This window comes from Euphorbia lathyris, chromosome 5 (assembly GCF_963576675.1).
Source record: "Euphorbia lathyris chromosome 5, ddEupLath1.1, whole genome shotgun sequence".
Classification (NCBI taxonomy): domain Eukaryota; kingdom Viridiplantae; phylum Streptophyta; class Magnoliopsida; order Malpighiales; family Euphorbiaceae; genus Euphorbia; species Euphorbia lathyris.
In genome coordinates, this window is record NC_088914.1 from 834,592 (window position 1) to 847,433 (window position 12,842).

General features: G+C 33.9%; 1 protein-coding gene across 1 annotated transcript; it reads right to left on the minus strand.

The window, feature by feature from the left end:
• Positions 1–442: 442 nt before the first annotated feature.
• On the minus strand, positions 443–1,114 carry LOC136228627 (probable histone H2B.3). Its single transcript, XM_066017067.1, has one exon. It carries the CDS (start codon positions 1,057–1,059, stop codon positions 640–642), a length of 420 nt encoding a protein of 139 aa, XP_065873139.1. The 5' UTR covers positions 1,060–1,114; the 3' UTR covers positions 443–639.
• Between the last annotated feature and the right edge of the window lie 11,728 nt (positions 1,115–12,842).

Genomic DNA, 12,842 nt, shown 5'->3' on the forward strand with positions numbered 1-12,842 from the left:
AATGAAAATTTGGCCTATAAAACTTTCAGATTCACTCTTTCTTCCACTACAATATATTTTCTAGTTTAGTATTTAACTGTACGCAAACCTAAAATTTAAAATACTTTCTAATCTTTCTCTTTACAAATTTATTTAGAATAATTAATTTAATATTTTGATTTATAAACTTTATATTTGATAAAAAAGAATTTATATATATATATATATATATATATATCATATATATTATTTATTATATCATCCGGTTCAATCCGTCCAAGTCAACCGGTTGAACTCATCGACCCCTGAACCCTTTATCACACCGGTTCGATGTCCGGTCCGGTTTTTAAAACATTGATATTCAAAGCATAATGGTTTTGGTAAGTGCCAATAGATTATCTTGAGAACATAAATATAGCAAACCAGCAACAAATTTATGGTCAAAATTCAGTAAATTTAATCCTCTTGAGAACATTCATTTTCATTCCAGTAAATGAAAATTAAATTAACATAACCAAAAACACTACATCTAACTGCAAAAAGTAGCAATTCTGAACAATCATCTAAAGAAACCCTAAATCGAACATAACTTCCCAATCTATACATCAACAAACACCAATTCCTATCGCAAATCAACAATCAAACAGAGAAAGAAAACCTCTAAGAGCTTGTGAATTTGGTAACAGCCTTAGTACCTTCAGAGACGGCGTGCTTGGCCAATTCTCCCGGCAGAACAAGTCTGACGGCGGTCTGGATCTCCCGAGAAGTAATTGTCGGCTTCTTATTGTATCTAGCGAGGCGAGATGACTCCTGAGCAAGCTTCTCGAAGATGTCGTTGATGAAACTGTTCATAATCCCCATGGCCTTGCTGGAGATTCCGATATCAGGATGAACTTGTTTCAACACCTTGAAGATGTAAATCTTGTAGGTCTCGACACTCTTCTTTGACCGCTTCTTCTTCTTATCGGTGGATGCGCCTTCCTTTGGTAACTTTTTCTCTGCTCTCGGCTTCTTCTCTGCCGGTGCCTTCTCCGCCGGTTTCTTCTCTGCCGGCTTCTTCTCCGCTGCCTTTGGTGCCATTAGGGGTTAAAGAAAGATAAAACCACCGAATAGAATTCAATTTTGATTTTAGATGAATGGTAGAAGTTTGGGGATTGAGACTCGATATATATAGGAGAAAGAGGGATGAATTATTATTGGTTAAAACTTTGAGACACGGATTGATGACGTGGATATCTTTCTGTCCGTTGGATTTCTAGGAGCTATATTGGACGCGTAGGATTTTTTCCGATTTGGTATGTCTTGTGGTGTTCTGGTATTTGGAGTCCATCTTAGATGATGTGGACGGTGGGTATGAAGATAAAGGGAATTGACGGTGCGGATTGATTTTAAGATTTTTTTTTGTTCTGGTGCTTAAAGTTTAAATTTTTAACCAAATTTTTTATTTTGTCTCATGGGGATTTTAATTTATAACCGCGGGCAAAAGATTTAACCAAATTGATATTTCAAATTGTTATTTGCCGCTTCTAAATTAATAGTTACCGTTTTTTATTGGATAATTTTGTTTTATTTATATTTTTCTTTCAAAAACTGTGAATGGTTTCTTTCTTCCTATCAAACTGAATTTCTAAAAATAATTGATGAGTTACAACCCGAGAATCCCAGAAATGGATGATTATGAGTCAGAGAAATTAGACGAGGTATAAAATTCGAGACATATATGTTATTCCCGCAGGCGGTCACGGAAACCGTCTGGCCAACGGCCTGGCGTCCATAAAAAATGCATGTCCCTTTTTGTGTTTTCGAATCAAAAATTTGAGAAAAAAACATACATTGTCAGTAATCGGTCCTTTTCCTTTGCTTGACCTCATTCCCGACATGATTTTCATCCCGAAAGATGATTTTGAGAGAGATTACGGAGTTGAGAGATTATGAAAGAGAGAATGAGAAGTTTTAAGAAATTTATATGAAAATGACAAATGTCCAATAGAAAGTGGTAACTAGTAATTTGAGACGATAAATAGCAACACCCAATATAAAACTACTTTCCTTAAAAAGAAGATTACTATTATAAAACTACCAAAGCAAATATTAAAATTTAAATAAATTCAATTTTTTCACATTCTAGAAATTATGAAATTTTTTAAAAAACAAAAACTCTCTCAAAATTTGCTTTTTAATAATAGAGATATTATATCACGAATCTCAAACATCTATTGTTGTCAATCTACAAATATAATTGATATAATTTTAAAACGTATAAATAATATTTTATCTCGTCCTTAATAGTCACAGGGCCAGCCCTGGGTATAAGCCAAGAGTGCAGCCGTTGAGGACTCAAAATTTTCATTTTTACTGTATATATATAGTAAATTTTTTGTTATAAACGTAGTTATAATACACATTCAAACTTAAAAGGGGACAGTATAATATGATATTTTAGGTCTAAAATATGTCCAAATTTTTATTTAAGACTTTTAAATACATTTTTTTTATTAAGGATCCATTATCTTTTATTTCGTCTGGGACCCATAAAATATCAGGACCGGCCTTGAATATTTATTAGTAACTCCCTTAACATTCTTAAACATGAAATTGGGAGATAATTTGATGTCCCCAATTTGGTGTCTTTCATGTCCCTCTCATGTAAAAACTCAATAATTTTATAGGTGGGTCCTCCTCGTCACATAATATTTTATTTTAAATAAATATTAATTTTTTTATGTGAGAGACACATATAAAAGGACACCAAATTCGGAAAAACATATTTTCTCCGTATGAAACGTGATGCTTTCTTGTGGTTTTACAAGATCTAAGTTATAGCAGAAGAAATTTGAAACTTAGATTTTACGCGACTAATTCAAACTTGTGACAAATAGATATTAATAAATATATCCTTTAACTGATATATCTCTTATTACTTCCCATCAAGTTAAGGGACGTTGAACCATCAACTTTTCACGCGAGGTAATAAATCGAGTCTTGGAGAGTGGTTTGGTGAAAATATTATTCATTTGGTCATTCTTTGCAATTTTCTTACGAACAAAGTAAAAATCAATCTTCAAATTATTTTGAACGATCATGAAAAAAGGTATTTGCAATCAAGCAAGTAGTTCCCGAATTCTCACATCATAGAATCGGGGATTATGGGGGAGTATATCCAATTTCATATAAAAGCATGTGTAAATAGAGGACTTCAGAAAAAAAAAAGGAGGCAAGTGCTCGATATTTTTCCTTGGTTGACAAACGAGAAACCATTTGTTGTTTTCTTGACCGATGTGATAACAAATTTGGATAAAAAAATGGCATAACCTGAAGTTGACTTTCGATCATCAAGGTCACCTCCCTATTCAGCGTCGGTAATCCATAAATCGACTTCATTGAATACAAAGGTCGTGAGAGGGAGTGGACTGTATTTAGCAAAGTATTATTTTAATGGTCTTCGTTGGTGGCTACATAAATTGACTAACTTTGCTAACCGAATAGAAAACATCAAGACGTGTAATGGTGACATACCACAAGCCACCAACAGTATTATGACAAAGACTAGGGTCATTAAATGGTTCACCGATATTTTGAGAGAGTTTGACTGAAGTACAAGCTGATGTCGAAATGGCCTTGGAAAACACTTGAGAACTTGATGAATGTAAATGACACTTCCTAATCAAGTTTGTTTAAACATGTCCAACTTCCTCAGCATCTGAACTTCATGTTTCCATTTTGTATTAAGATTAAGAACAACTGTGAAATCAACAAGCCCCTGAACCGTCGTCTGAAGGGTTTATCAGAAAGAGATAATGTGTTTGTCATCTCAGGAATATCTTGTATCACTACTTTTCTTCTTTTCAAATCTTCATCTTTCTATAATGTGTACTCAATCAACTCGAAAAAAGTCGAGTTCAAACCAGATTTCAGATTTTTCATTACTTGTCTTACTATCTTTACTCTACTCATTTATCCGATTAACAATCATCTTTGAAGTGTTAAGCTTCAGAAACTACGGCTTAAATAGTGTCCGAGTGAAACTCTCATAACATAACACATCATAGTTTGAGTTTGTTGGCGCTGCCACGCACATATAGAGCAAAAAAAGCTTTAGTAAAGCTCACGAAACCCTAAAATTGATCATCTTAAACGTCAAAAAATGAGAGCTTTATGGTTAGAATTCATCACCAAGAACCAAAATTTCATCGTTATTTTCTCCAAACACTGCTGCTAAAACAGTAATCATGGTTTTATTCTTCTATTTTTATCATTCCTATGCTTCTGATTTGACACATTTTTATGATCCTTTTACTACTTTCACTTTGTTCTTAGGCCTAACCCCTTCCCAGCCCCTTAAACTTGTAACTTTTTTTCATTTAGCCACCTAAACTTAGAGTGTTCCCATTTAGCCACTTAAACTTAACAAATGAGACACATTTAGCCCTTATAAGCCTACATAGCACTTAAGTGTCACTTGTTGCCTTCCCAACCCCTTAAAGTTGTAACTTTTTTCCATTTAGCCACTATAACGGTAAAATTTCACCACTTAAAGTATCACGAAAACCCTCAATAAGTGGCTAAATGGGAAGACCTAAAGTTAAAGTGGCTAAATGAAAAAAAGTTACAAGTTTAAGGGGTTGGGAAGGGGTTAGACCTTGAGTTTAAGTGGCTAAATGGGAAGACCTAAAGTTAAAGTGGCTAAATGAAAAAAAGTTACAAGTTTAAGGGGCTGAGAAGGGGTTAGGCCTTGTTCTTAATATGAATACTATTTTTTTTTTTGGTAATTACATCCATGCCTCTGAATTTTGCACTTAATTTTTTTAGAAATGCAATTAATAATTTCTTTTGTTTTAGATATTCTTTTTATTGCTTTTTATTACACTTTATTGTCTTTTTCTTTTTATGCAAGATTTTATTCTTTTATCTTTTACCTTAATGGAATTATATATGTTTGACCTAAACATAAAGATCGCATATGACTAAATTAAACATATTTGACCTAAACATAAAGATTGAAGCTCAAAAGAATAAATTAAATCTTAGTCTACACCTGAAACAATAGATTCACTCAAGAAAACTACGGACCTAAGCTCAATTGACACTGATATGATTGACACCGATATAATTGATACTGATATAATTGGCACCGATATGACAATATCAATTATATCAGTATCAGTTATATCGGTGTCAATCATATCAGTGTCAATTGATCTTATGTCCATAGTTTTCTCGAGTGAATCTACCTTTTCAAGTGCAGACTAAGATTTAATTTATTCTTTTAAGCTTCAATCTTTATTTTTAGGTCCAATATATTTAATTTAGTCATATCCAATCTTTATGCTTAAGTCAATCATATTTAATTTAGTCATATCCAATCTTTATGTTTAGGTCAAACATATATAATTCCATTAAAGTAAAAAGAATAAAATCTTGCATAAAAAGAAAAAGACAATAAAGGGTAATAAAAGCAAGAAAAAGAATACTTAAAACAAAAGAAATTGTTAATCACATTTCTAAAAAAACTGAGTGCAAAGTTTAGAGGCATGAATGTAATTACAAAAAAAAATAGTATTCACATTAAGAACAAAGTGAAAACAACAATAGGATCATAAAAATTTGTAAAATCAGAAGCATGGGAATGATAAAAACAGAAGAATGAAACAGTGATTACTGTTTTAGCAGCAGTGTTTGGAGTAGACCTGGGCATGGGCCGGGCTGGGCCGGGCTCGGGTCGGACCTATCGGGCTTTTGGTAAAGTCTGGCGAGCCCAAGCCCAGTCCAGCCCGTAAGAAATTTAATCAGGCTCGGGCTGGGCTCGGGCCAAAGATATGAATCCCAAGCCCGTCCGTCCAAGCCCATCTATATATTAAAAAATATATTATAACTTATATTTATATATTATATATTATAATTTATATAAAAATGTATATATTATAATTTATATATATATATATATATATATATATATATATATATATATATTATAAGTTAAACAGCAAACTTTTATCAAAAAAAAAAAAAGTTAAAGAGCAAATTTTTTTTCCTGTAATATATAACAGCAAAGTTTTTTTTTTAAAAATTATTTATATTTATGTTTATAAAAAAAAATATATATATATATATAGTATATCGGGCCGGGCCGGGCCTACCCGATATAAAAGTTGTAAAGCCCAAGCCCGTCCAGTTTTTGGCGGGCTTATACAGGCTTGGGCCGGACCGGGCCTAACCGTATTTCCATATGTCCAAGCCCGGCTAAATGGGCCTGGGCCCGGGCGGGTGGGTTCGCCGGCCCATGCCCAGGTCTAGTTTGGAGAAAATGAGGATGAAATGTTGGTTCTTAGTGATGAGCTCTAACCATAAAGCTCTCATTTTTGGAGGTTGAAGATCAATTCCAGGGTTTCTTGAGCTTTACTGAGGATTTTTTTCTCTGTATGCACGTGGCAGGGCCAACAAGCTCAAAATGTGTCGTGTTGTGGCAGTTTCACTCACATACTATTTACATGATTATGATAAAGTGTACATGAAAGTAGAGGTGTCAGTTTCGTATCAAAATCGTGTTATATATATGTTCCAGATGATTACCTACATAGTTGTTAAAGACACAAGACACACTAAGGATCTTGGAGTCTAGGCTCAAGGCGCCCGCCTGAAGAACACGAGACGCAGAAAATAAAAATAAAATATATACTCTTTTACTCGTTAAAGCATAAACCAAAAAAGAAACTCATGACCACAGAAACAAAACAGAACCACGGTAAAATATAATATTAAATCATAAGTGTCAAAAACACCAAATTAAGTTCATTATGCATAGCAACACTAACATATACATAACATCTTAACCTAAGTACTTAACTAGTTCTACTAAACTCATAACCATTCATTGTCACTTGATATTTTTCTGTGTGTTCTTTTATATGTCTGTCGTAGTTTCTGTTTGAGTGGACTGGAGGAGACTCTTCTTTAAATGACTTCTCTTAATCCCTCTCCAATCTTTCTATATTTAGTTATATACCATAATATTCTTATTTAGATCAGGGTGATAAGAATAATCTTATTAAAATTAGATTAGTGGTTGAGATTAGTCAAACATTTATTTTATAAAAAAAGAGAGCGCGCCTTGATTCAGGTTCTGAGGCCCAGTCAAGGCACACAAGACGAGATCCATTTAAACATGGCTTAACTTTCTATAGTAAAGGCTCACTACCTTGAGCCTTGAGTGAGGTGCACTTTTAAAACCTATGATTATATATGATATTAATGCCTAAAAAATGATTTTTGTGTCAATTGTGTTATGTCAATCAGGTTATAATCAGAATTGGTGTAACATCGATTGAGTCTTTTTTGTTCGTGCTTTTAGGTTCATATGTTCGAGTACTTTCTTTTCCCTTGGAAATTTAGTGAAAATGTAGCCAATTTATATTACCATTCAAAAGATATCATTTAAAGAGAGAAAACTCGGAAAATAAATGTTTGTTATCCATGGAAGAATGTCTTGAACATCATTATGGAAATAAAAGATTGATAAGAGAATTTTTGTACCTTAGAGAATTGAAAGTAAAAAAATCCACAAATACGACAAACATAGCCGAGATCATCTTCAAGATAAGAGAATGATCACACTCCCCACGTTCTTCCATGCATTCATCGATGGTAGCAAGTCTGCATAAGAGTCCTAGCAAAATCAATATACAACTAAGGCAACAATAGAATGAAGCAACGAACAAGTAGAAGACTTAATATTTGTAAGGCTATGTTGCACGGACATGGAAACAGAAACAGAAACAGAAATGGATACTAGAAGTGTTATTTCTAAAACACAACCTTCATTAAATATCCTTCAAACTACAACAGACACAGACACGAAACATACACGGACACGAAACTCTGAAATGCTGCTATAGAGGAGTATCCGTGTAACATAGTTGTTAGGAAATAAGTTTTAGAATTCACATCAACTTGTAAGGTAAGAACGATCATTTTCGAGAAAAGAACTCATTGGTATACCAATTTAAACAATAAGGCAAATAAAAATACATTGGAACACTCTAATACAACTGCCATCTCCTTCCAGATTTGCGTAAAATTCTTTTTTGCTAAATCGAACTTACTAAATTTATATATATATGTGTGTGTACGGTGTTATAATCTAAATGGTTAAGAACCAATTTTTAAATATCAATGTAAAACTTTTCAAAATTAAGCTGGATTGTGTCTAAGATTAACGCGTAAAAAAATGTGTTTAATAAAAAAAATTGGATTTAGGGAAGGGTCTAACATGTAAAAAAATTTAGAAATTTAGATCTAGGGAGGGCCTAATAGACCCAAAAAATTAAAAAAATTGGATTGTGGAAGGGCCTAACACTTCATCGCCCATCTTGAGGGTGCTAATTTAGCACTCATTAATATTATTTTGGAGACAGAAGGCCGAAACTACCCCTGGTCAAGGTGGTTCCAACGACCAGATGGGCTCGGGCCCCGTCTACGCCCCTCTCAGCAGCTGTTCCATAAAAGGCAAATTAGCTTAATCCAACAAAAAAAAAAATCAGAAAAAGAAAATAGACCCAATTGATACAAACCGAAGGCGTCTAAAATAATAGCTTCTTTAACCTTGTATGTAAATCATATATTATATAATGGTACAATTGTAAATATATTATAGAGTAGACTATCATATTGTAATATAAATAGGGTGTTGTTAAACCCAGCCCCAAATTCCCACCCCTAGCTCCGTGAAAGGACGAAAATACCCTTTTATGGGTTTTGGGGAGGAAAAAGCTATTTTTTTTGCTCTCCCGACACGCGGGCGTGTGACTATCACGCCTCACCATGTGGTCGGGCGTGATAGCCCCACGCCTCACCGTGTGGTCGGGCGTGATCGCTACACGCCCGACCACACGGTGAGACGTGGGGCTATCACGCCCGACCACACGGTGAGGCGTGATAGTCACACGCCCGCGTGTCGGGAGAGCAAAAAAAAATAGCTAGTCCGCTATTGAATTAAATCCGTAAATACCTGTTACGTAAAAAAAATTAGTCCGTTGTTGAATTAAACCCGTAAAAAAATTAGTCCGCTAGTCCATATCTAGACGACGAGCAGGTGACGGGACGGATTTCCCCCCGATAGTAGGCCGCTCCATCTACAAAATTACACTAAATTAATCTAAAAATTTAACATATAAATTATAATCGAATTAATATCAAAATTTCATATATAAATTAAACCCCAAATTAATGTAAACATTTAACAATTTAATTAAAACGTAAATATAATTTTTTTTTAAAACATTTCAAAAACCCCTCGGGCGTATGAACATCACGCCCGAACCATAGGTCGGGCGTATGAACATCACGCCCGACCTATGGTGCGGGCGTATGAATATCACGCCCGACCTATGGTGCGGGCGTGATAGCCTCACGCCCGAACCACAGGTCGGGCGTGATATTCATACGCCCGCACCATAGGTCGGGCGTGATGTTCATATGCCCGACTGCGATTCCGGCGTTTTTAAAAAAATCACCCACAGATTCAATTTTTAACTTAAATCAAAAAAACAAAAACGGCAAATCTTATTATTTTCGCTTTCCCTTTACGGTTATTGTTACACTCCATATTTTGGTTCACAAATTAGTCCGGATTTGATCAAAGAGTGTGTAGGGTATTTGAGAGGTTTTGTGTTTTTTCAAATTTTGGGTAAAGGGTAGTTTGGTCTTTTTACGGGGCTAGGGGTGGGAATTCATGGCTGGGTTTAGTAATCCACTATAAATATAAATGTGTATTACTAATAAAGTCAAGCGATTATATTTTCTCTCTCTTATAAAGTGCACATGCTATCATAATAGAATAATTAGTTATTTTTTTTCACTTTTATCCGTTACTTTTTATTATCTTTTGTACTTCTCGAAATATCCACAAGGCTAAAATCCTTGGACCTTTCATTTCCCTCAAACGACGATTTAGTTCCTCTTCTTCTAAAGTTGTTCTTCCCGTTGCTCTCATACCATTCTTCGAGATCTTTGAATTTTCTGTAGACTATCAATGGCGGATCCCCTTGAGCCCAGTTTTTTTAACTTTGAGATGACGATCTTTCATCGAATTTCTCACCGCTGCCATCCAAGCTCATGAAATCTCCCATATCGCCACTAGAGTTACAATTGATAGAGTTAACTTTTCATCATCGATCTCCTCCTGCAAAGCGCTGATTTCCTTCAAATCACTAATCTCCTTCATCGGAGAAGCTCCGTCCTCGTAGACCTGTTAAGATCTAAGATTTTACTCCTTGAGGTTCCTCTGTTATCAAAGATAGGAAGAATCTTTTGTTTTCCGATCATTCTTCTAAACTGAAATCTAAATCTAATGTTAAACCAGTTAAGCATTGTATTCATGCTTCATATGTACAAGATGATTATTCTCAATCACTCCAGCTCAATACGGCTCAATGTTGCCCTACTATAGGTAATGTACTTAGTACTATCCAGGATTACGAGCTGTATTAAGCTGGAGTGATCGAGAATAATCATCTTGTACATGTGAAGCATGGATACAATGCTTAACTATTTAGTTATCCGTTTAGAAGACTAACCAGAAAACAAAAGATTATTCTTCTCTTTGAGAACATAGGTACTTGAAGGAGGTGAATCTGAGATCTTAACAGATCCATCAAGACAGAGCTTCTCTAACGAATGAGATTAGTGATTTAAGGGGATCGACGCTTCGAAGGAAGAGATTGATGCTGAAAAGATAACTCAATCAATTGTAAATCTGGAAGCCATATGGGAGATTTGTGAGCTCAGATGGAAGCGGTGAGGAATTCGACAAAAGATTGCCTATTTCGAACTCAACAAAATCAGACTCAAGAGGATCCGTCATTGACAGTCTGTAGAATAGGAACTAAAACGTCTTTTGAGGGAAATGAAAGGTCCGAGAGTTTTAATCTAGTTGTATTTTGAGAAGTACAAAAGGTAATGAATTGGTGTTAAAAAAGGTTTAGAATGAACTAGTGTTAAAAAAGGTTTAGAAAAATGTTTTACTCTTTTCACAATGGTAAAATATGTCATTTTTCTCACTTTCTTCATATTTTTTTTTGTCTTGACTAACATAAGCTTTTATGTTGACTTATTTTTCTAATCAAACAAACACAGAAAAATCCGAAAACATTTTAATGCACAATATTTCCCGTGAAACAAATGGTGTCAAAAACTGTTCATTTTTTTACCAATTGAGGATGGCTCGAGTAAAGAACCTCTAGTCGCTTAAGTTAGGTCTTCCTAGTGTACACAGAAAATCTTAATTGGGAGATGAGCCAGCTAGAGCTAAAGATTGTCTAAACAACCTTAAACCGAATAATCCAATTATTTACAAAAAAAATTTGGTTTTTTTAGGAAAAAATACGAAAATAAACCATGTGATTTGGCCAATTTGCAAAGACAATTCTCGTGCTTTAAAATTTTGCAAACATGGGTCTGTGTTTTTTACTATTTACAAACTCAGTCATTCCTTCAAAAAATTATTGTCGTGACTATTTACCCCAAAAGTAAGCTATTTGGAGCAATTAAAATGTCTGACTTTGTTTTATAAAAAAAAATACCGACTTTGCAAATTATTTAAAATACAATGTCTAATTTTTCAAATTAACTAAACTACATGCACTGTTTGGCTGAAAAACTGACTCACGTATCCTTTAACTGCAAAGTTCATAAAGTACAAACATTTGTTTGCAAACTTTTAAACACGATGATTGTTTTTTGCAAATCGGCAAAACCACAAGGTGATTTTTTTTAAGAAATATTAATGAGATAATTCAATTTTTTCCCACCATCAGTGGCGGAGCCAGGACCTATAGGTCGAGGGGGCTAGACCGTGGACAAAAAAAATCTAAGCATTTTGTTCCTAAATAAAATAAAAACAAATAAATGAAATTAATCTCCAACATATTAAATAAATCATAATTTAAATTGAAGTAAATAGAAATATCTAAATTATACCCTAAATTAGAAACCCCTAAATTAGATTTCCTAAATTAAACCATAAATTATAAATCCCTAATTTAGAAATCCTAAATTACACCCTAAATTAGAAATCGCTAAATTAGATTTCCTAAATTAAACCCTAAATTAGAAATCCCTAAATTAGATTTTCTAAATTAAACCCTAAATTAATTATAATTGCTAAATAATCTCTAAGTAAACAATATATTAATAATCCCTAATTTAAAATTTCATAATTTAAAAATCATGAACCTAAACCTAGAAATAAAATAAAGAATGAAACATAAAAAAAACTAAAATAAAAAATGAAAAATAAAAAACTTACTTGGAACTTGAAAGTTGAGTGAGAATAGAAAATAATTTACTTTCTCTCCTTTTCTTTTTCTATATGTGCGAAAGAGATAAGAAAAAGAGAGAAAGTAAGACAGTTGCAATACCTAAGAGGTAGAAATGACAAAATTGCCCTTTCCACCTCTTAGTTATTGCAAGCAAAGAAGAAGACAACTTCGTCTTCTTCTTCGGCGGCCATGGTTAGAGGGCGGAGCCAGGGTTTAAACCTCCTCCTAGAAGGTTTTTGGCAGGGCCGGAGGGTCGGCAGACCCTCCCCACCTCTTGGCTCCGTCCCTAATCACTATAATCATCCATGGATGGAAGTGAAGTAACAGATCTGATAATGATCACTTCTTTCTCCATTGATAATTTTCGAGAACCTTTACAGACTCAATAATATGAAAGACTTATCGTACATGAACAAGGTATGGTTTTCTTTATATAGGAGAGAAAGCCATTTTTTATGGAAAATTTTTTAATGGTAAATTTTATTGAATGGTGATTAATAAGGAAATTCTTAGAAAAGGTAAATAATAATTTTTGTACGGGAGAAAAAG

What these genes read in the sequence shown, in the direction of transcription:
- LOC136228627 (XM_066017067.1), bottom strand. Translation starts at nt 1,059, where the DNA reads ATGGCACCAAAGGCAGCGGAGAAGAAGCCGGCAGAGAAGAAACCGGCG.